Source organism: Salvelinus fontinalis, chromosome 31 (assembly GCF_029448725.1).
Source record: "Salvelinus fontinalis isolate EN_2023a chromosome 31, ASM2944872v1, whole genome shotgun sequence".
NCBI classification, from domain to species: Eukaryota; Metazoa; Chordata; class Actinopteri; order Salmoniformes; family Salmonidae; genus Salvelinus; species Salvelinus fontinalis.
This window is the reverse complement of record NC_074695.1, coordinates 14,021,750-14,047,348: the sequence shown is the minus strand read 5'-3', so window position 1 is coordinate 14,047,348 and position 25,599 is coordinate 14,021,750. Positions and strand designations below refer to the sequence as shown.

Sequence of the window (25,599 nt, the reverse complement as noted above, 5' to 3'; positions counted from 1 at the left end):
CGGCTGCTGCTGACAACGACTACATGTAAATTGTTCTTCTAAACATAATAATTAAATGTCTGCATAGCATTTTGTCTTCATTATGGCAGATTAACTCATGCTATCTATCGCTTCTTGTTTCTTATTATCTGGAACCAGTCAAGCAGGTAGTCCAACAGCTTATCAGTTGGACCTGTAGCAGGAGTTGGACCTATGGCCAAAAGGTGGCAAGTTCGAATGCAGGTCTGTGTGAGGTCTGCTGTCAGGAGGGGTTGAGAGCAGAAGACACACTTTTGTTGTTCACTGTAACTAATGGACAGTAGATTGTATTGTAAAGAAGTCAGCCAGTGTTGACGTGGGTTATCATTCAAACAAGGAGATGCCTTCCTGGCCACCAGTTCATTTTTCTAAATTACTGTATGTTTGCATAATATAATAATAAATTCTAAAAACGATGCTGGTATTATGTTGTTCATTATTTAATTGTTTATTCAATTATATTCTTAGCTCAAAGTATTACTATTTAATAGTAGTAGCCACAATTCATAAATGGCACCATGCAGGGTTCTATATGGAACCATTCAAGTTCAGTCAAGAACAACCCCTAGGTATAAAAGGGATCTATATAGAATCTTTAGGGGTTCCATATATGAAACAAGCGATGGAACCCTTATTTGTTTCTATAAACAACCTTTTCTTCTAAGAGTGTACAGAAGTAATCACATTGCATGGGGACTATTTATTTAGCTTGAGGCTCATCAATATATATGGCTGTTTATGGTCTGTCGGTGGTGGTGCATCCGTTGATCGGTACACTGCTCTGTTTTGGGGAGTAGGACAGGTCCCTGGGGAGATGCAACGGTACTGAAGCATGACGTGTGGAGCCACTGTAATGAGCAGAGGCAGAGGGGCCTGACAGCAAGAGAGGGCATCGTGGGAAATCCCTTAGCAGCCAGTTTCTCAGTGACAGAGTAGTGAGCTCCGCCCACGCTCTTCTACATTTCTAAGAAGTCTGTCTCTGTGTCTCTTTGCAAATTTTGAAATGATATGACTAAACTCAACAAAAACAAGAAGAAACTGTATTATGAAGCCAAGGTCAAACTTAGGCAGGAGATACCAACAATGAGCAGTGAGTCGATTATTGTTATCGATCGATAATGACAAACCTCCTGGCATTGACAACTTAGATGGAAATCTACTGAGGATGGTAGCTGACTATGGCCACTCCTATCTGTCATATCTTTAATCTAAGTCTAAAGGAATATGTAAGTCCTCAGGCCTGGAGGGAAGCCAAAGTCATTCCGCAACCCAAGAATGGTAAAGCAGCCTTTACTGGTTCTAACGGAGCTCACTACTCTGTCACTGAGAAACTGACTGCTAAGGGATTTCCCACGATGCCCTCTCTTGCTGTGGAACAGCAAGTGGCTGTTCCACTGGATATCTTAAGGTGAATGCACCAATTTGTAAGTCTCTCTGGATAAGAGCGTCTGCTAAATGACTTAAATGTTAAATGTAACAGCCGACCTATCAACTTGCTGCTAGCTCTTAGGAAACTGTTAGAAAAAATTGTGTTTGACCAAATACAATGCTATTTCTCTGTAAACAAATGAACAGATTTTCAGCATGCTTATAGAGAAGGGCACTCAACATGTACTGCATTGACACAAATGACTGATGATTGGTTAAAATAAATGTATACTAAGAAGATTGTGGGAGCTGTACTGTTAGATTTCAGTGCAGCCCTTGATATTATTGACCATAACTTACTGTTGATAAAACTTAAGTGTTATGGCTTTCAACTTCAGCCGTGAATCCACGATATGGCAATTATCTAATAGAACATTTTTCTTTAATGGAAATTTCTCTAATGTTAAACATTTAAAGTCTGATGTACCGCAGGGCAGCTCTCTAGGCCCTCTACTCTTTTATATTTTTTACCAATGACCTGCCACTGGCATTAAACAAAGCCTGTGTGTCCATGTATGCTGATGAGTCAACACTATACAGGTCAGCAACCACAGATAATGAAGTCACTAAAACTCGTAAGAAGGAGTTGGAGTCAGTTTTGGAATGGGTGGCCAGTAATAAGCTGGTCCTGAAAATCTCAAAAACGAAGAGATTTGTATTTGGTACAAATCATTCCCTAAGTCCTAGACCTCAGCTGAATCTGTGAATGGTGTGACTCTTGAGAAAATTGAGGAGACTAAATTACTTGGTGTTACCTTAGATTGTAAACTGTCACGGTCAAAATATATTGATTCAATGGTTGTAAAGATGGGGAGATGTCTAGCCGTAATAAAGAGATGCTCTGCTTTTTTCACACCACACTCCACAAAGCAAGTCTTGCAGGCTATAATTGTATCTTATCTTGATTATTGTCCAGTGATATGGTCAGGTGCTGCAAAAAAAGACCTAGTTAAGATGCAGCTGGGCCAGAACAGAGTGGGACGTCTTGCTCTTCATTGTAATCAGAGAGCTAATATCAATACTGTGCATGCCAGCCTCTCTTGGCTAAGAGTTGAGGAAAGACTGACTGCATCACTTCTTGTTTTTATAAGCAACAATGTATAAGAAATTCCAAATTATTTTCATAGCCAAATTACACACAGCATTGATACACACAATTACCCCACCAGACATGACAGCATTGACTGGTACTGTGTGTGTAACTGATGACACACATACGCACACATTAATGTTTTTAAATGTATGTGAATTCATTGTGAAGTATTTTGTCTGTAACGTATTTTTCATTAGGTGTCGGACGCCGGTAAGATTAGCTTTCGCCATTGGTGTCAGCTAATGGGTATACTAATAAAAATCTAAAACTTGTCACCAAATGGATGAGATGCTCAGAGTTGGAATGAAGGAATCTTATTAATACTGGAGGGTTTAGACAGGGGAGTTGGGGATAGTTGCGCATGTGTGTGTGTGTGTGTGTGTCGAGGGGAGCACTACAAAGGGAAATGTTCAAATGACGAAGTGAAACTTTCAACAGAAGAGGGAACAGCAAATTTTGAAAATATAAATAGATGGGATAAAAAAAAATATATATAAAAAAAGAGGATGCCACCCTCCTGAAAGTCAACTACAGTATGTGAATGGCAAAGAGATACAGAAGAAGAAGTATCTTAGACATTATGGATCCATATAATGCTTCTTGAGGTGGGGTTTACTGGCACACTTCTCCACAACAATGGCTGAAACATTGGCTGACTCGTGTCCTCCGGCTCAGAGGGGAATAGGTGACATGACAGATACTGACCCTACAGTTACTGAGCTCCTCCGCCGTGAAGATAATGGCCCCTAACTTCTTCCCAGGAATCCCGCTGTGAAAGAGAGAGAGGGAGAGAAAGACAGAAAGATGTTTTAATACGAATGACATTACCATACATAGGTCACAGGCCCGCTCTTTGTCTGAATACTGAGGCAACATTCATTAACAATGTAACCAGGGTTGGGTAGGTTACTTTATAAATCTAATCCTTTACAGTTACTAGTTACCTGTCCAAAATTGTAATCAGTAATGTAACTTTTGTATTGCCCAAACTCAGTAACATAATCGGATAACTTGCAGTTATTTTTAGATTACTTCCCCCTAAAAGGCATTAGAAGACACACATTTATATTACCGTTTGAACAACATCTACTACAGGTAAATCAATGTTAGAGTTTACATAGCCGGCCATAAATGGATGTTTCATTTTATTTTATGGGTTGGTTATGGTAGGCTATGGTAGGCTTATTCTAACCCATTGCTTTCTGCTACAGATAATAATATGATTAGGCTATATCTTTACATAAAATAAAATATAAGTCTGGCAGATTTTCACTCATTCCAATGCATTTAATAACCCTCGATCTTCAAGAATAGGACTTGGAAAAATGGGAATATACACTGAACAAAAATATAAATGCAACATGCAATAATGCAAGATTTTATTGAGGTACAGTTCATATAAGGAAATTAGTCAATTTAAATAAACTCATTAGGCCCTAATCTATGGATTTCACATGACTGGGAATACTGATATGCATCTGTTGGTCACAGATACAGTAACTTTAAAAAAAGGTAGGGGCGTGGATCCGAAAACCAGTCAGTATCTGGTGTGATCACCATTTGTCTCATGCAGCGTGACATTCCCTTTGCAAAGAGTTGATCAGGCTGTTGATGTTGTCCCACTCCGTTTCAATGGCTGTGCGAAGTTGCTGGATATTGGCGAGAACTGGAACACGCTGAGGGGTGGCCAGTCCTCTTCTGGCTGTGTCGGGTGTAGATTATAACAGTGGCAAAAGGTGTTCAAACGTTTATAGATGACCAGCAGGGTCAAATAATAATAATCACAGTGGTTGTATAGGGTAAAAGGTCAGCACCTCAGGAGTAAATGTCAGTTGGCTTTTCATAGTCGAGCATTCAGAGTTAGAGACAGCAGGTGCGGTAGAGAGAGAGAGTTGAAAACAGCAGGTCCGGGACAAGGTAGCACGTTTCTGGGATATTTTATTACAGGTCATGAAACATGGGACTATGTTACGGCATATTTCCTCCTCTTCGTCTGAAGAGGAGGTGTAGGGATTGGACCAAGACGCAGAGTGGAAAGTGGCCATTATTTAATGAAAGTAAACTGAACACTTACAGATACAAAAACAACAAACGTGACCAAACCGAAAACAGTCCCGTGTGGCACGAACACTGACACGTGAAACCCCGGCTGCCTAAGTATGATTCTCAATCAGGGACAATGATTGACAGCTGCCTCTGATTGAGAATCATACCAGGCCGAACACAAAAAACCCAACATAGAAAACACACAAAGACAACCCACCCCAACTCACGCCCTGACCATACTAACTAAATACAAAATAAGGTCAGGAACGTGACAGACTAACACTTTACATGGAGTTTATATTTTTGTTCAGCATAGATTAGACAAATTGTTTTACCTGAGCATAACCCAAAAACGAAAGACTTATTAGCCTACGCTGTTTTTTGAACCATTTTGTGGTCACGGAGCATTGATTGAGCTCACAGGTTGAGTTGGAAAATAAATGCTGCTCTCATGGAATGGCATGCTTTGAGCATTATACTGTGCTATTTGCATGTGAAAATGAATGCCATTAGCTGCATTTGCTATAGGCCTATTGTTTAAGTTTGTGTTGGTGACAGTTTAATATCTCAATAATTTGCAGCTGTTTTAAGTCTATCAAAAGTGCCGATGGCTGATCTTTTTTTATCAGTATGAATTAGATTGAGCAATAAAAGCCCGACTCGTGGTCTTCTTAAACAAAACTGTTTGTTGACAGTATGGAGCATGAATACCACAGAGGAGTTATTTATTTTTTATTTTTTATTTTTATTTCACCTTTATTTAACCAGGTAGGCAAATTGAGAACACGTTCTCATTTACAATTGCGACCTGGCCAAGATAAAGCAAAGCAGTTCGACACATACAACAACACATAGTTACACATGGAGTAAAACAAACATACAGTCAATAATACAGTGAAAATAAGTCTATATACAATATGAGCAAGTGAGGTGAGATAAAGGGAGGTGAAGGCAAACAAAATATATATATAAATAAATAAAAATATATAAAAAAGGCCATGGTGGTGAAGTAAATACAATATAGCAAGTAAAAAAATAACACTGGAATGGTTGGTTTGCAGTGGAAGAAGGTGCAAAGTAGAGATAGAAATAATGGGGTGCAAAGGAGCAAAATAAATAAATACAGTAGGTAAAGAGGTAGTTGTTTGGGCTAAATTATAGATGGGCTATGTACAGGTGCAGTAATCTATGAGCTGCTCTGACAGCTGGTGCTTAAAGCTAGTGAGGGAGATAAGTGTTTCCAGTTTCAGAGATTTTTGTAGTTCGTTCCAGTCATTGGCAGCAGAGAACTGGAAGGAGAGGCGGCCAAAGGAAGAATTGGTTTTGGGGGTGACCAGAGAGATATACCTGCTGGAGCGCGTGCTACGGGTGGGCGTTGCTATGGTGACCAGCGAGCTGAGATAAGGGGGGACTTTACCTAGCAGGGTCTTGTAGATGACCTGGAGCCAGTGGGTTTGGCGACGAGTGTGAAGCGAGGGCCAGCCAACGAGAGCGTACAGGTCGCAGTGGTGGGCATAGGCGGAAATCCCAGGGGGGACGGGGGGGACACGACCCCCCCATCTTGGGAAAAATATGATTTGTCCCCCCCAATATATCACTGTAAACATAACTATGTAATTTCAATAATATTAATAATACGCAATGAAAGCACTTGTGCTGATTATAGACACTTAATAGCGCATTTAAATTTCAAAAGATTGCGACCCCCCCCGCCCTTTGCCTCACAATGGTTTGATCCACTGCCAGTTCTTTAGCTGGCAAGGTAATAGAGAGTTCGTATCTACTGTCCGAAAGGGACATGTACGTAACTAACTTTATTTTTATGTTGGCAGGGTTCACACACTAGGGGAATTTGCAGAGCTAGCGCGCAAACTAAAGCAAACATTAACTATCAAGCTAGCTAGTACCTATTCCATTTATGTGGCGTCGTCAACGATGGAATCTTTGCTATCGTCAGTTTATTCCAAGATCAGCATGCAGCTGTAGTGCTTCGACGTCCCTGTGATAAGGTTAGCAATAAACTGAAGTCCAAACTGAACAGAACTACACTCTCTTCTACCATTGTCTTAAATATATATAATGGTCTCGTTGCAAAATATAAATTGTCGCTAGTGAACTTTTTTTTATTTTATTTTACCTTTATTTAACCAGGTAGCAAAGATTATAGCAAACACACAGAAACGGAATTGGTGCTCGCTAGCTTTACAAATTCAGCTATTGTTGGAAGCCAGCCAATATGAAACAAACTATTTAAATTATAAAAGGTTGCGGCATGTGTTGTGTAAATGTGTGTGTGTGCAGCTAGGCCAGCCAGCCAGCCAGCCAGGTAGAAAAATGGCAGAAAAAAGTAAGAAGACGGACATCAGAGTATTTGTCAGTACACCAAAACGCATAGTAAGAACTCTAGTATCCTAATATCTCAAAGACTAGTTGATAAAATGTTCATAAGAAAGAAGTGAAATGCTAATGGAAATGTTTCACAATGATGTCATTAGGCAGAGCAGGCAACAGATGGCACACAGACAGCAGAGTTGGGGACAGATATGCAGGGACAGATTGGCAGACAGGGAGTCTCAGGTAAGTTTGTTGAGTCTTTGTTTGGCAACATTATGAAAGGTTCTCAATTTTTTTGACTTGTAAAATAGGGACATAATTGGAAAATGCCATGGATACCCCCACTCTCAACTTAAACTGGTGACTAAACTAAGATTTGTTTACGGCAATGGTATTGCTGTTGTGATTAATTGTGTAGTTTTGGGTACCGGTAGTTAGGAGTACGGCAAACACCTTATTTATTTTCTAGGAGACAGACTGAGTCAGTTAGGGTGGTGAAAGGGAAAGAGCCAGGGAGAGAGACTTCAGAGGACAGTGTCACAGCCACGGCAGGACCAAGTGTCACCCTTGTTGCCAGCAGCACCAGTATAGGGGACAGTGGCACAGCATTGTCCAGTTACCACAGTGATGGCACAAAACCATATCAGCCACACCCACAATTTATAGAACCGCAAACTCTTGCCAACAGAGTGTTGACATTTCAAGAGAGATGGTTTCGCGATTTCCCCTGGCTACATTATAATCCATCAATAAAAGGAGTGTTGTGTTTTCACTGTAGCCAAGGGTTTTCAAGCCAGCCATCTTTTGGCCAAAGAGCTGATGATGCCTTCATTAGTGCAGGATTTAGGAACTGGAGAAAAGGCATTGAAAAATTCACAGCACATCAAAATTGCCAAACCCACCGCCACTTTGTAATTGTAACAGCACACCAGCTAAATCCAATCAGTGTCCAGTTATGTCCAGCGCGTGGGGTAAACAGCAGGATGACGCAAGGCATTGCTTGATGAAAATTGATAGTTCGGTGCGGCATGTAGTAAGACAGGGACAAGCCTTTAGAGGCCACACGGATGACAGTGGGAATTTATACCAGATTTTGAAACTTAGGGCAGAAGAGGATGATCCCATTTTACTGAAGTGGTTAACAGAGCGTACCACAATGTACACAGGCCCAAAAGCACAGAATGAAATTCTGAACATCATGGCCAATAGTCATTCGAGGCATTGCAGCTGAGATTAGGTCTCTTCCGATTGTACAATTTTCATTAATTGTTGATGGTACTCAAGATGTCTCTGGTGCTGAACAGGAGAATGTCTGACTGCATTATGTTGACCATGACCTTGTCCCTCACGAGGAGTTTATTGGGCTATACAGGGTGTCGGAGACAACAGGCAAGGGCATTGCGAAAGTGCCAACTGATGTGTTGTTGAGGAAACCCGCAAACATATGCTCGGTTCTTTTGTTCAGTAGTGTGTATAGCAGTGGTTCTCAACCTTTTTGGGGTACTGGAACCCCTGCATATTTTGAGGCAAGGCAGGCAAGGTTTTGAGCAGTCCTCAGGGACCTCCACCCCCTCTATATAATATGTAAACTTACTGGAAACCTTGTGGTACTGACTACATTCATTACAGTTTTTTATTTCACGGACCCCTTGCAATTAGTCCATGGATCCCTGTTTGAGAACCCCTGGTGTAATTGATATTTGTTCTTTTGTTTAGTAGTTTTCATGACACTTACAAATTATTTATTTCATGTTATTTTATTTAAAATGGCCTACTTTGTGCGACATACTTGTCCATAGCTGCTGTTTGAAGAGTTGAGACACTGACTGAGTTGAGACACTGGCTGAGTTGAGACACTGGCTGAGTTGAGACACTGGCTGAGTTGAGACACTGGCTGAGTTGAGACACTGGCTGAGTTGAGACACTGGCTGAGTTGAGACACTGGCTGAGTTGAGACACTGGAGGATATTTTGTTTGATTTATTTGGGTTTTTCATTGAAGTAGTTATTTTGCTTTTAGAACTGTACTTATTTTAAGCTTTTTGTTCTTGCAAAGATATTGTAGACTCAGGCCAGGTGGACATATTTAATGACTATATAAATGTATCAGAAAAAGTCAAATTAAAAGGTCAATTCAATACGGAGACCAACTTTGTGATGGTTCTCAATGGAGATTATTTTAGATGTGATCACACCATGTTCATTGTATTTATGAAAACTACACCCATACAGTGTACAGTACCATTGTCACCTACTGACCTTTCTTGATATTGCTGGTTGTAAGTACATACTGGACTGGTAAGGAGCACTGCTATAACTATTATTAGTAGTAGAATTATAATGATTTAAACATTTGAACAAGTTGGGAAAACCCTTCAGTTAACTACTGTACCTATCAATTATCCAGTTGTAGGAATTATGGTTCCTCAATATACATTTAACAACGTATGCTATGTGTTACAGCACTACTTTTGGTGTCCCCCTCAGGAATTGCTCTTGAGAAAATTTAATGTAATTGTCCCCTCCAAGGTTGATCTCAGATTTTCGCCCCTGGTGGTGGGTAGTATATGGGGCTTTGGTGACAAAACGGATGGCACTGTGATAGACTGCATCCAATTTATTGAGTAGGGTTTTGGAGGCTATTTTGTAAATGACATCACCGAAGTCGAGGATTGGTAGGATGGTCAGTTTTACAAGGGTATGTTTGGCAGCATGAGTGAAGGATGCTTTGTTGCGGAATAGGAAGCCGATTCTAGATTTAACTTTGGATTGGAGATGCTTGATGTGGGTCTGGAAGGAGAGTTTACAGTCTAACCAGACACCTAGGTATTTGTAGTTGTCCACATATTCTAAGTCAGAGCCGTCCAGAGTAGTGATGCTGGACAGGCGGGCAGGTGCAGGCAGCGATCGGTTGAAGAGCATGCATTTAGTTTTACTTGTATTTAAGAGCAATTGGAGGCCACGGAAGGAGAGTTGTATGGCATTGAAGCTCGCCTGGAGGGTTGTTAACACAGTGTCAAGAGAAGGGCCAGAAGTATACAGAATAGTGTCGTCTGCGTAGAGGTGGATCTGAGACTCACCAGCAGCAAGAACGACATCATTGATGTATACAGAGAAGAGAGTCGGTCCAAGAATTGAACCCTGTGGCACCCCCATAGAAACTGCCAGAGGTCCGGACAACAGACCCTCCGATTTGACACACTGAACTTGATCAGAGAAGTAGTTGGTGAACCAGGCGAGGCAATCATTAGAGAAACCAAGGCTGTCGAGTCTGCCGATGAGGATGTGGTGATTGACAGAGTCAAAAGCCTTGGCCAGGTCAATGAATATGGCTGCACAGTACTGTTTCCTATCGATAGCGGTTAAGATATCGTTTATGACCTTGAGCGTGGCTGAGGTGCACCCATGACCAGCTCTGAAACCAGATTGCATAGCGGAGAAGGTATGGTGGGATTCGAGATGGTCGGTAATCTGTTTGTTGACTTGGCTTTCGAAGACCTTAGAAAGGCAGGGTAGGATAGATATAGGTCTGTAGCAGTTTGGGTCTAGAGTGTCTCCCCCTTTGAAGAGGGGGATAACCACAGCTGCTTTCCAATCTTTGGGAATCTCAGACGACACGAAAGAGAGGTTGAAAAGGCTGGTAATAGGGGTGGCAACAATTTCAGCAGATAGTTTTAGAAAGAAAGGGTCCAGATTATCTAGCCCGGCTGATTTGTAAGGGTCCAGATTTTGCAACTCTTTCAGAACATCAGCTGACTGTATTTGGGAGAAAGAGAAATGGGGAAGGCTTGGGCAAGTAGCAGAGGGGAGGGCAGTGCTGTTGACCGGGGTAGGGGTAGCCAGGTGGAAAGCATGGCCAGCCGTAGAAAAATGCTTATTGAAATTCTCAATTATAATGGATTTGTCGGTGGTGACAGTATTTCCTATCTTCAGTGCAGTTGGAAGCTGGGAGGAGGTGTTCTTATTCTCCATGGACTTTACAGTGTCCCAGAACTTTTTTGAGTTTGTGTTGCAGGAAGCAAATTTCTGCTTGAAAAAGCTAGCCTTGGCTTTTCTAACTGCCTGTGTATACTGGTTTCTAGCTTCCCTGAAAAGTTGCATATCACGGGGGCTGTTCGATGCTAATGCAGAACGCCATAGGATGTTTTTCTGTTGGTTAAGGGCAGTCAGGTCAGGAGAGAACCAAGGGCTATATCTGTTCCTGGTTCTAAATTTCTTGAATGGGGCATGCTTATTCAAGATGGTGAGGAAGGCATTTAAAAAAAATATCCAGGCATCCTCTACTGACGGGATGAGATCAATATCCTTCCAGGATACCTCGGCCAGGTCGATTAGAAAGGCCTGCTCGCTGAAGTGTTTCAGGGAGCGTTTGACAGTGATGAGTGGAGGTCGTTTGATCGCTGACCCATTACGGATACAGGCAATGAGGCAGTGATCGCTGAGATCTTTGTTGAAAACAGCAGAGGTGTATTTGGAGGGCAAGTTGGTTAGGATGATGTCTATGAGGGCACCCGTGTTTACGGAATTGGGGTGATACCTGGTAGGTTCATTGATAATTTGTGTGAGATTGAGGGCATCAAGCTTAGATTGTAGGATGGCTGGGGTGTTAAGCATGTTCCAATTTAGGTCGCCTAGCAGCACAAGCTCTGAAGATAGATGGGGGGCAATCAGTTCACATATGGTGTCCAGAGCACAGCTGGGGCAGAGGGTGGTCTATAGCAGGCGGCAACAGTGAGAGACTTGTTTTTAGAGAGGTGGATTTTTAAAAGTAGGAGTTCAAATTGTTTCTGAACAGACCTGGATAGTAAAACAGAACTCTGCAGGCAATCCTTGCAGTAGATTGCAACACCGCCCCCTTTGGCCGTTCTATCTTGTCTGAAAATCTTGTAGTTAGGGATGAAAATGTCAGAATTTTTGGTGGTCTTCCTAAGCCAGGATTCAGACACGGCTAAAACATCTGGGTTGGCAGAGTGTGCTAAAGCAGTTTACAAAATAAACTTAGGGAGGAGGCTTCTAATGTTAACATGCATGAAACCAAGGCTATTACGGTTACAGAAGTCATCAAAAGAGAGCGCCTGGGGAATAGGAGTGGAGCTAGGTACTGCAGGGCCTGGATTCACCTCTACATCACCAGAGGAACAGAGGAGGAGTAGGATAAGGGTACGGCTAAAAGCTATGAGAATTGGTCGTTTGGAACGTCTAGAACAGAGAGTAAAAGGAAGTTTCTGGGGGCGATAAAATAGCTTCAAGCAATAATGTACAGACAAACGTATGGTAGGATGTGAATACAGTGGAGGTAAACCTAGGTAATGGGTGATGATGAGAGAGATATAGTCTCTAGAAACATCATTGAAACCAGGTGATGTCATCGCATATGTGGGTGGTGGAACTGAGAGGTTGGATATATAGTGAGCAGGGCTAGAGGCTCTACAGTGAAATAAGCCAATAAACACTAACCAGAACAGCAATGGACAAGGCATATTTACATTAAGGAGAGGCATGCTTAATCGAGTGATCATAAGGGTCCAGTGAGTAGAGGTTGGTTGGGGGCACGGCGATCCAGACAGCTGGCCGGGTAGCTGGCTATTGGTAGCAAGATAACATAGGATGGAGGTCTGTTTTATTTTTTTTATTTTTTTGTCACCTCGTTCGTTTCCGTCGGTAGATTAGTGGGGTTCCGTGTGGTAGAGGGGATCGATCCAATTGGCAAAATAGATATAGTGACCCAGGAAAAAAGAAAAAAAAATTGTCCGGTATATTTATTAGCCGATAAGACAGCTAATAATTAGCAGATGGGTATTCAGAAACGTCGCAATGGAAAAGCCTGTTGAAACCACCTCGGACAATTACGTCGGCAGACCAGTCGTGATGGATCGGCGGGGCTCCGTGTCGGCAATAAAGGGTCCAGTCCAATTGGCAAAAGAGGTATTGTAGCCCAATAATTCGCTGGTAGGCCTCTTCGGCTAGCCGGCAGATGGGCCTAGCTCGAGGCTAGCTCAAGGCTAACTGGTGCTTGTTTCGGGACAGAGGTATTAGCCAGTAGTAGCCACCTGGTTGCAGCTAGCTAGCGACGATGATCCGGTGTAATTGTCCAGAGCTTGCGTCAGGAATCCGGTGATGTGGTAGAGAAAAAGCAGTCCTGTATTCTCTGGGTTGATATCGCGCCTGCAGACTGGCAGGTATTTGCCCGAGCTGAAGCTGGCTGGTGTCCGAGTTAAGGGCGAAGACCGCAGCAGTGGCTAACTGACTACTAGCTAGTAGCTAGTTATCTGGCTAGCTTCTGATTGGGGTTACGGTTCTAAAGTATAAAAAATAGCAGATCCGTACCACATTGGGTGAGGCGGGTTGCGGGAATGTATATTCAGTTCCAAGATGGAAAGTGAAATTAAAATATATACGAAATGTATACAAAAAATACGAGGACTATTTACGCGGGACAAGACGGGACAAGACAAGACAAACACACGTCCGACTGCTACGCCTTCTTGGAGGAACTCCTTCAGAATTTAATTCCATAGGCTGGGATGAAAAGTCTGACTGCATTCAACCCATACTGCATAGCACATTCACACAGCTGTATTTTCCTTTTTTGTTCTGCTTTAATGCAGTTGCCATCACATCAAGGTTAATGCTTTGTTTTTTACTTCCATTCAACTTAGTGGATTCACAAAGTGAATGAGAGCGAGGATAATGAAAGCCAGAGCAGACGAGAGGAGAGAGGTGTAAGAATGGGATGAAGCGTGAACGAGTGCGAGAGAAGATAAGCGAGAGGCTTATGCGACAGTTAGGGGCTTGCAAGGTCAACCCTGCAAGCTGGTCAATTACTGTGCAGTGGAGGTGGACTGCTGAGTAAACCCGAGTCACTCTGGGCTAGCTGCATCTCACTCCACAGCTCTCCTCTCCACTCCACAACTCTCCACTCCTCTCCTCCAGTCATTAGTAGGGACCTCTGACTTTCTCATCAAATGGATTTTGAGAAGGATGAGAGGCATTAAGGACATGCTATTGAGACTCTCCCCTGGTGCAGCTCCTCCTCTCACCACGTCGCTTTCCAATCAAACCATGTACAGTCTCAGAGAGTCCTCACTGAGTTAAAGAGGTGACACAGTGCAATACTATTCCAGTGTGCAATTCTGACCGAGAATGGACACCCCTCATTATAATTACAAACCTCTGTTTTAACTATGAGGTGTTATACAGTGCCTTCAGAAAGTATTCACACCTCTTTTGAATTTTTCCAAATATTGTGTTACAGCCTGAACTTCAAATGTATCAAATTGAAATTTTGTGTCACTGATCTACACACAATACCCCAAAATGTCAAAGTGGAATTTTGTTAGCATATTTTTTTTAAATGAATAAAAAATGTAAAGATGAAATATCTTGAGTCAATAAGTATTCAACCCCTTTATTATGGTAAGCCTAAATAAGTTCAACAGTAGCAATGTGCTTGACAAATCGCATAATAAGTTGCATGGACTCATTCCGTGTTCAACAATAGTTGTTAACATGATTTTAGAATGACTACCCCATCTTTGTACCCCACAGATGAAATTATCTGTAAGGTCCCTCAATCGAGTAGTGAATTTCAAAGACAGATTCAAAATATTCAAAAACATGCATCTTGTTTGCAACAAGGCACTTAAAGAAATAATGCAAGAAATGTGGCAAAGAAATTAACTTTTTGTCCTGAATACAAAGTGTTATGTTTGGGGCAAATCCAAAACACTGAGGACCACTCTTCATATTTTCAAGCATGGTGGTGGCTGCATCGTGTATGGGTATGCTTGTCATCGGCAAGGATAAAAAATTTAAGATAAAATTAAACGGAATATCGCTATAAACATAGCAGCAGCGGTGTGTGGGTATTATCAGTGGGGAAGTCAAGCCAGAAAAAAAAGCCATATTACAACCTATGTGATAATTGCATTGTTTGCTCTATAACCTGTTAGTTCATATGCCATGCGACCGTGATATATAGGCCTAAACCAGAGAGCAACCTCTGTCCAGTGAAGTCCACAAAGCATATTGCATGTAACAAACAGTTACATGACCTACAGCATGGTCAAGCAAGTTAATGTTTTCACATTTTTGGGACTAATTATCAACTATGATTTAGAACCAGGGAGAGTTACCACAAGTCACAAAGACAACAGGCACTGTTTCCACTATTTAAACACCATCAAATCACCTCTGCTTAGTCTAATTCAGTGACAACTAAAAGACACCAAAAACAATTTAGTCCAACCAACGTAAGCTAAATATGATTTGGCTGTCCATGGTTCTGATTTCTCGGTGTCTGTCTTTGTGTGTCTTTGTGTTCAGAAAACATATTGACTCACCTTACTTGTAGGGAAACGGCAATGCCATCCTCCTCTCCTTCATGTTGACGAAACGATCTATGTTTTTGTTGTAATAGGCTACCTGGCTAAAATAATCACAGTTCAGCTCAACGCAGATTAGCCATTATTTTATACTTTTTTTAATCAAGGGAGGCCAAATGCTCGCTGGCTTCCCTTGCATTCAATAAGACGGGCGGCAACAATGTCATACTCTTTTTGACCAGACAGCATCAGATAGTCTCTGTATGTGTAACCCATCTAGGCCTGAGGGGCGCTGTTTCGCTCTCTCTGATGCTTTCTCTGGTGAGCTACATGCAACCTCTTGCGAATTGCAGGAAAATTATAAAACACAGAGAGAGTAATGAAATTATGTATTTTTCATTTTTTGGAACATATTTTGGGTAAGCCTGGCTTCCCTAGGCATCCACACCACTGAGGCACAAGCAAAATCTTAGAGGAAGCCTGGTTCAGTCTGCTTTCCAAAAGACACTGGGAGACAAAATGTACCTTTCAGCAGAACAATAACCTAAAAACACAAGGCCAAATCTATACTGGAGTTGCTTACCAAGACGATATTGAATGTTCCTGAGTGGCCTAGTTACAGTTTGACTTAAATCGGCTTGAAAATCTATGGCAAGACTTGAAAATGGCTGTCTAGCAATGATCAACAATCAACATGACAGAGTTTGAAGAATTTAAAAAAGAATAATGGGAAAATACTGTATAATCCAGGTGTGCAAAAAATATATTTCTGTATTTCATTTTCTATGTATTTGTAAACATTTATTGTGTGTAGATGGGTGAGCAAAAACATCTATTTAATCCATTTAGAATTCAGACTGTAACAAAACAAAATGTAGAATAGGTCAAGAGGTATACATCATTTCTGAAGGCACTGTATAACACATGGTGAGTAATGGCAGTAAATTGTGGAAGAAATAGAACAGTTAGTGGAAAACAGAACGTTCTGTCTCCACCATCCTGATGGTGTCTGGATATGGAGAGGAAATAACAAATGACCGTAAGTTTCCTTGGTAACGGAAGTCATAGCAGCAGCAGCAGAAAACAGGACACATCGTCTAACTATGTCATAGCAAACAACAGAACCCCGGGGCAGAAATCCTGTTAGCTAACGGCCCACCACGTCTCAATGTGATTAGACCTGGGAGAGAATGTCCTTCAGAAACAATCTCCTCTCTGTCACTCCCATCCCCAGTCTGAAGGCAAATGGAATGACAAGAGTAGCAACAGGTAGGCAACCTATTATTATGGAAGACCAGAGAGGACATATGAATAAATACAAATGCATCGCTATGTCGAGATCACGACTTACAGTATTTCTCATGATCACTACATAACAATAGTTGTTTGGTCAAAAGTACAATCCATTCATTTGTTCAGATGCACGATAACCACATCATCAAGGAGCCATGTGATCGCAATGCCCTCGTGGGGCATTTAAGCCCTGAACGATGCCTGACAGGCAGTTCTGTCTCCCAGGCGGTGTGCCGCCCCAAAGAACACAACCAATCGCATGCAAGGAAAAACGCAGCTAACTTGGCTAGTCTTATGAGCTAGCAAGCTACACTATACAAAATTAGTGGATTCGGCTATTTCAGTCACACCCATTGCTGACAGGTGTATACAATTGAGCACACAGCCATGCAATCTTCATTGACAAACATTGCCAGTAGAATGACTTCACTGAAGAGCTCAGTGACTTTCAATGTGGCATCGTCATAGGATGCCACCTTTCCAACAAGTCAGTTTGTCAAATTTCTGTCCTACAAGAACTTCCCCGGTCAACTGTAAGTGCTGTTATTATGAAGTGGAAACGTCTAGGAGCAACAACGGCTCAGCCGCAAAGTGGTAGGCCACACAAGCTCTCAGAACGGGACCGCCGAATGCTGAAGCGCGTAGAGAGTAATAATTGTCTGTCGGTTGCAATACTCACTACCGAGTTACAAACTGCCTCTGGAAGCAACGTCAGCACAAGAACTGTTAACCGGGAGCTTCATGAAATGGGTTTCATGGCCAAGCAGCCACAAACAAGCCTAAGATCAACATGCGCAATGCCAAGCATCGGCTGGAGTGGTGTAAAGCTCGCCGCCATTGGACTATGGAGAAGTGGAAACATTCTCAGGAGTGATGAATCACGCTTCGCCATCTGGCAGTACAACGGACGAATCTGGGTTTAGCGGATGCTGGGGGAACGCTACCTGCCCGAATGCATAGTGCCAACTGTAAAGTTCGGTGGAGGAGGCTGGGGCTGTTTTCATGGGCTAAGCTCCTTAGTTCCAGTGAAAGGAAATCGTCATGGTACAGCATACAATGACGTTCTGGACGATTATAGGCTTCCAACATTGTGGCAACAGTTTGGGGAAGGCCCTATCCTGTTTCAGCATGACAATGCCCCTGTGCACAAAGCGAAGTCCATTCAGAAATGGTTTGTTGAGATCAATGTGGAAGAACTTGACTGGCCTGCACAGAGCCCTGACATCAACCCCATCGAACACCTTTGGGATTAATTGGAACGCCGACTGCGAGCCAGGCCTAATCACCCAACATCAGTGCCCAACCTCACTAATGCTCGTGGCAGAATGGAAGCAAGTCCCCACAGCATTGTTCCAACATCAAGCGGAAAGCCTTCCCAGAAGAGTGGAGGCTGTTATACCAGCAAAGGGGGAAACAACTCCATTTTAATGATCATCATTTTGGAATGAGATGTTCAATGAGCAGTTGTCCACATACTTTTAGTCATGTAGTGTAGCTTGCTATATATGCTGGTTGTTAACTAGCATAACAGATACAGTACCAGTCAAAAGTTTGGACACACATACTAAATCAAGGGTTTTTCTTTATTTTTTACTATTTTATACATTGTAGAATAATAGTGAAGACATTAAAAACTATGAAATAACACATGGAATCATGTAGTAAACAAAAAAGTGTTAAATCAAAATATATTTTATATTCTTCAAAGTGGCCACACTTTGCCTTGATGACAGCTATGCACTCTTGGCATTCTCTTAACCAGCTTCACCTGGAATGCTTTTCCAACAGGCTTGAAGGAGTTTCCACATATGCTTAGCACTTGTTGACTGCTTTTCCTTCACTCTGCGGTCCAACTCATCCCAAACCATCTCAATTGGTTTGATTGTGGATAGCCATTGCACAGCCTGGAGGTGTGTTTTTGGTCATTGTCCTGTTGAAAAACAAATGATGTCCCACTAAGCGCAAACCAGATGGGATGGCGTATCGATGCAGAATACTGTGGTAGCCATGCTCATTTAGTGTGCCATGAATTCTAACTAAATCACAGACACTGCCAACAGCAAAGCACCCCCACACCATCACACCTCCTCCTCCATGCTTCACAGTGCGAACCACACATGCAGAGATAATCTGTTCATCTACTCTGCGTCTCACCAAGACACGGTGGTTGGAACCAAACATCTCAAATTAGGACTCATCAGACCAAAGGACAGATTTCCACCAGTCTAATGTCCATTGTTTTTGTTTCTTGGCACAAGCAAGTCTCTTCTTCTTATTGGTGTCCTTTAGTAGTGGTTTCTTTGCAGCAATTCGACCATAAGGGCCTGATTCACGCAGTCTCCTCTGAACAGTTGATGTTGAGATGTGTCTGTTACTTTAACTCTGTAAAGCATTTATGTGGGCTGCAATCTGGTGCAGTTAACTCAAATAAAGAAAAACCCTGGAATGAGTAGGTGTGTCCAAACTTTTGACTGGTACTGTATGTGTATAATTATAAGGGATACTTCATGTTTTGTGGATAATATTTAAATCTACAGAGGCTCCATTCCTGACAGGCCAATCAGATTCAATAGCAGCCTCAGAGGTTGAACAATCAGGATACTGCCTTGTATGCTGTTTCATGGGTAAGGCTCCTTATAGGCAGATTAACAAGCCTCAAGTGCCTTAATGGCAGACGCCGTAACTACATATGAGGACACAGGTCTGGACATCAGTGATAAAAAATACAAATAAAATACACAAGGTGCAATTTCTAAACAGACACTGAACAAAAATACAAACGCAAGTGTTTGTCAAGTGTTAGTCCCATGTTTCATGAGCTGAAATATAAGATCCCAGAAAACGTCCATATGCACAAAAAGCTTTTTTCTTTGAAATTGTGTACACAAATGTATTTACATCCTTGTTAGTGAGCATTTCTGCTTTGCCAAGATAACCCATCGACCTGACAAGTGTTGCATATCAAGAAGCTGATTAAACAGCATGATCATTACACAGGTGGACCTTGTGCTGGGGACAATAAAAGGCCACTCTAAAATGTGCAATTTTGTCACATAACACGGATGTCTCAAGTTTTGAGGGAGCGTTCAATTGGCATGCTGACTGCAGCAATGTCCACCAGAGCTGTTGCTAGAGAATTTAATGTTAATTTCTCTACCTCAAGCTCTACCCCCACGTGCATGGCGTTGTATGGGCGAGCGGTTTGCTGATATCAACGTTGTGAACAGAGTGCCCCATTGTGGCGTTGGGGTTATGGTCTGGGCAGGCATAATCTACAGACAACGAACACAATTGCATTTTATCCAGTGGTGTAAAGTACTTAAGTAAAATTACTTTAAAGTACTACTTAAGTAGTTATTTGGTGTATATGTACATTTTTTTGTACAACTTTTACTTTTACTCCACTACATTCCTAAAGAAAATAATGTACTTTTTACTCCATACATTTTCCCAGACACCCAAAAGTACTAAGCAGGACAGAAAAATTGTCCAATTCACACACTTATCAAGAGAACATCCCTGGTCATCCCTACTGACTCTGATCTGGAGGACTCAGTAAAGATACATGCTTTGTTTGTAAATGTAATCTGAGTATTGGAGTGTGCCCCTGGCTATCCTTAAATTAAAAAATAAATTAAAAAGAGTTGTACTTTTACTTTTGATACTTGAGTATATTTTAAACCAAATACTTTTACTCAAGTAGTATTTTACTGTGTGATTTTCACTTTTACTCGAGTCATTTTCTATTAAGGCATCTTTACATTTACTCAAGTATGACACTAGGTACTTTTTACACCACTGATTTTATTGATGGCAGATTAAATGCACAGAGATACCATGATGAGTATAGTTGTACATCAGTAGTTTTCCTCTTGTCACTCACTGACAGTCACTCAATTAGCCCATATCAGTAAAACATTTTAGATTGGTAAATTAGTCTAGTTAATCTAGCCAGCTATCTAAACTTGTTGTAATCTTGGCTGAATTACCGACCGGACACGCAGGGCATGTGTCCAGGAGCCCTGACCTCCAGGGGGCCCCCATTGATTTTGTTAGTCACTCTTACTCAGATATTATATTAATATGGCAAGGAAAATGTGTACAATTGCATTAAATTAGCTTTAAAACTGCAAAAAAAAGTATACCCACGCCATGGCAAAACATGTAGAATAGCAGCAAATAGCTGTTAACTTCTCTGGGATAGGTAGTATTTTCACGTCCGGATGAAAAGCGTGAAAAGCGTGTCCAAAGTAAACTGCCTGCTACTCAGGCCCAGAAGCTAAGATACCTAAAGTTGTATTACAAAAGTAGTTTGAAATGTTTGGACAAAGCTTACAGGTAACTCTTGTAGTCATTTTGCGTGAGTTGGAACCGGTGTTTTTCTGGATCAAACGCGCTAAATAAATGGACATTTTGGATATAAATCGACGGAATTAATAGAACAAAAGGACCATTTATGATGTTTATGAGACATATTGGAGTGCCAACAGAAGAAGCTCGTCAAAGGTAAGGCATGAATTATATCTTTATTTCTGCGTTTTATGTCGCGCCTGGAGGGTTGAAATAGGATTGTCTGTGTTTGTTTACTGGGGTGCTGTCCTCAGATAATAGCATCGTTTGCTTTCGCCGAAAAGCCTTTTTGAAATCTGACACGTTGGCTGGATTCACAACAAGTGTATCTTTAATTTGATGTCTTGCATGTGTGATTTCTTGAAAGTTACATTTTTATAGTAATTTAATTGAATTTGGCGCTCTGCATTGTCACTGGATTTTGGCCAGGTGGGACGCTGTCCCACATATCCCAGAGAGGTTTAAAACTGCAACCCCCAAAAAGTTATGTAAAGCAAACTGATGTTTTTATGATAATGCTCTTGTAGTGTAAGAGCTGTTTGAAAAGGCTGCCTGAAATTTCAACCTGTTTGGTGGGATGGAGTTTTGGCCTGCCTTGTGACATCACCAGGCACTAAATTAGTCAATAGACCAATAAGAAAAAGAGTTCCAAACCTCTCTTCCAATAACAGCTAGTTTTCAGACCACTCCCAGACAGTCTTAGCAACATTTAAATTATTTGATATTGAGATAAAAACAGCTGCATTGGACCTTAATTCCAATACTTTTTCTGCTTCTCCCTCTGCACGATTAAAATTATAGTTTTTAATTTCCAATGCTGAGTTAATGTGAGTAAATCTGTAGTGGCTAATTGTATAGCTAATAGGCTATGTGTTTGTAGATCGACGGAGGTGAATGAAGCTACAGCAACCAATGTGATAATGTCTGGGGTCAGTTTTGCTTGTTTTTGCTGTTCTCCAAATAACATTTTAGAGCTTTTTAATAGTATAGAAATGCCCGTAAATGAGCTTTAACTTTCTTAAAACTTCACTGACTGCTTTGTCAGCCTGCAAGGAGCTTTTCCTATAAAACAATCCTGATTTATCAGCCTCTGAGGCTGCTATTGAATCTGATCCAGGTCTGAGGCTAAAACTGAACCTTATCACCCTGTCAGGAATGGAGCTCACCCACTCTGTAAATGTAAATATTATCCATAAAACAAAGTGTCCCATACAATTATATACTGTATTTATCAGTTATCCAAGATAACAAACAGCATAGCCAACAAGCTAGCTAGCTAACAAGACTACCTAGCTAACTCATTCGCTCACAAGACCAGACAAGTTAGCTGCGTTGTGGCTTGCACGTCATTGGCTGTGGTCTTGGGGGTGGCACACAGCCTGGGAGACAGAGCTGCCTGTCTGGCATCGTTTAGGGCTTAAATCCCCCACGAGGGCTTAGCACTCCCAAGAGCTCTTAGCTCAAGGTAAAGGACATTTAACTTGCTTACATTCTAATTTATTAACGGATAATGAGCTCCAAACACAAATGAATGAATTAATTATGTCAGCATGAAATGTACCATCCCTTAGTGTAACAATCAATAAGAACGTGGGAGCCGATCCATGGTGGGCTCTGCCGCCTCAGCCATACTGTCAATCTACCATCAATACGTACACTCCTATTTATAGAGTTTATCTTGTGATCTCGACAAAACATATTTTGCCATGTCGTGATCATGAGGTAAAAAGTTGTGATCGACATAACAAGGGAATTCTTTTTTTAATTCATATGTCCTCTCTGGACTTTGTATACTCATACTGATCCCATAGATTTCTATTTCTGAGCTGTTTCTATTGCAACGTGTTGTCTATACTGTCCTACGCAGTTCAAAGTCCAAAACATGTATTTGTATTAACAATACACTTATAATTATGGCAAAACAAAACCTTATGTATTTTGAATTGCATTCCAGAAGAAGTAGAGAACGACAGATGTGGACGCATTACAAGGTAGCCATTAAAAGATGAAAGAACAACTTGTTCATTATGCATGTATTTGCCTGCCTTGTTCCATCTTTGCAGCTGGCCTTACCCAAAGGAGTCTAATACAAACTTTAGGATGTGTGAGCCCGTCTAGAGTCAACAGTCCTCAATATTTCAGGACCATGGCCCAGATTCAGACGGTGTGATGAAGCGGAATACTGGAACATCTTTATGAGACCGCTCTTTTCTCTGCCAACTGAATCAGAGATGGTCCCTGCATTCTGGGGCTCACAAGGAGACAGTGGGATGTCTGACGCACTTAGGGAGAACAGAGTTCCCTAACTTCCAAGTACGTGACACAATTAACAACTGAGGAATGATTTATGAGAAAAGTCAATCCAACTTTACCTGGCACTATTGTACGGTCTGCATTTATAGACTGGACTTACGGTCCTGAAAAGTCTGCCACATAAATGTTGAAAATGAAATCCCCAAAAATATTCAAAGTAATTAGACAAAGACGAGCTGTAGTTAAAGTACGCCACAAAGATCTGCTGTAGACATAATAACTTGGCTGGCATGACTCAGCATGTTTGTGCATGAGACAGACAGGCGGTGTCCTCTTAGTAACAAGTGGTGTCTCTTATCATCCAATACCTCCTATCCCCTCCACACGTCCAATACCCCCTCCACACGTCCAATACCCCCTCCACACGTCCAATACCCCCTCCACACGTCCAATACCCCCTCCACACGTCCAATACCCCCTCCACACGTCCAATACCCCCTCCACACGTCCAATACCCCCTCCACACGTCCAATACCCCCTCCACACGTCCAATACCCCCTCCACACGTCCAATACCCCCTCCACACGTCCAATACCCCCTCCACACGTCCAATATCCCCTATACGCTTCCACAATGCGTGATTATCTGTAATCATGGCAGCATCCACATTCATGTAAGTGTTCAGAAACATATTCTATTCTTATTTACAATAACAGTGACTCCAAAATGACACAAAACAATATTTAACATTAATTTCTATTGGGCACAAAATAATCTGAAACACAATCAAAACAAACTGCAAATGCAACCAACAAGTTTGTAGTGTCACACGCTTGATGTGGTCATTGCATGCTAGGAATATGGGACCAAATACTAAACTTTTGACTACATTAATACAAATAAGTGAATTTGTCAAAATAGTTATGACACCATCACATGGGGTGACTAGATACATAAAGTGCTAAACGGTAAAACAGATATGTAGGAAAATACCCTCAAATAAAAACGGTGACATTCTGTACTGTTGCCTCATATGAAACATGTTAATAATCTCAATCCCAAATGCTGAAGTTTAGAGGCAAATTCTAAATTTTTGTTTCACTGTCCAAATGAATACATAGGGTAGTGTTATTCTTGGTGCAAAGTAAAGTGTAAAATATATAAATAATAATCCACAGCGATACCTCAAATCACAGTGGTCAGGTCTGCACCTACATGATTAGGATATTATTATTTAGGTATAAATGGACTGCATCATATCCACTAATCTAATGCGTCTGCATTGGCAAGCAATTATCTCCAAAATGGTGTGTGCGAGAGCGAGTGATCATGTGATGCAAACTCACAGCAGGTGAGAAGCATGGGGTATGCTGCTCTCCACACCACTTTTTACAAATAAAAATACGACCAGTTTGCATTGACCTGTAAAGCACTTATCTTCTAAAATGGGAAAATGAGGTGTATTTGTCCAATCATTCTTTTAGGGAAGCTAACAGTCACCCTCGGTTACCATGGAAACCAACAGGTAAGTGGTAGAGAAGTGCTTCTTCCTCCACAGCATGCTACCCCGTTCTATAAACAGTGACCTACAAAAGTACGCCCACTGCCGCGCAGAGGCCATGGCCAGGCTCTTCGGCTCTCCTCCTCTCACTGAGGGGAGTGTATGGCATAAAGGCAACACTGGGAGGATGTGTGTTTGAGGCTGTTTTAACAGACATGTAAAACACATACAGGAGTGTGTGTCTCTCTCTCACACACACACAGATGGCTGTATGGGAATCCCTTATTTAAGACATACGGACATGGTTTTTGGACACATGAAGTTTCACATGTTTTTTGTTCCCTACTTTCAGCTACATCTGGTCTCCCATCCAGGGACCAACCAGGACCAAGCCTGCTTAGCTTAAGAGGTAAACCAGCAGTGGGATGCAGGATGCTATATTGCTGGAAAGGAAACTTCATGCAAAAAGTATATTACAAAACCATATTCATTCCACAGAGGGCCTAGTGGCTTCAATTAAGAACTAGACAACCAGTTGAGGAGAGTTCCTTACTAATTGGTGACCTAAATTCATCAATCAAGTGCAAGGTAACAATCACATGTGGAATTTTCACCTTTAAAAGGTTTTTCACATGTGAAATTGCAATTCCATTTCCACATTTGCAGTTCTTACTTATGTGAACCCGCAAATTTGACTTTCACATGTGAACTTGCAAAAGGATGTGTTATCATGTGAACTCTAAATTTAAAATCAGTGGTGTGTATTCATTGTGCCAAAGGAAGCCAGGGTTCGCCAAATATTTTACCAATAATAATGATCAAATAGTTTCTTTCATCTATCTCTGTGTTTTCATAATTTTCCATCAATTTGCAAGTGGCTGAATCTCACCGGAGAAATAATCAGAGCTGTCTCAGTACGTGTTGCCCACGTATCAGAGCTGTCTCAGTACGTGTTGCCCA

The 25,599-nt window shown here is 41.5% G+C and overlaps 1 protein-coding gene across 1 annotated transcript in view; it reads right to left on the bottom strand.

The window, feature by feature from the left end:
• LOC129829599 (copine-9-like) overlaps positions 1-25,599 on the bottom strand; it is an 85,633-nt gene that overhangs the window by 34,125 nt on the left and 25,909 nt on the right. The window contains exon 7 of the mRNA XM_055891382.1: positions 3,245-3,308. Coding sequence (XP_055747357.1) covers positions 3,245-3,308 — 64 coding nt within the window. The remainder of the gene's footprint in view (positions 1-3,244; positions 3,309-25,599) is intronic.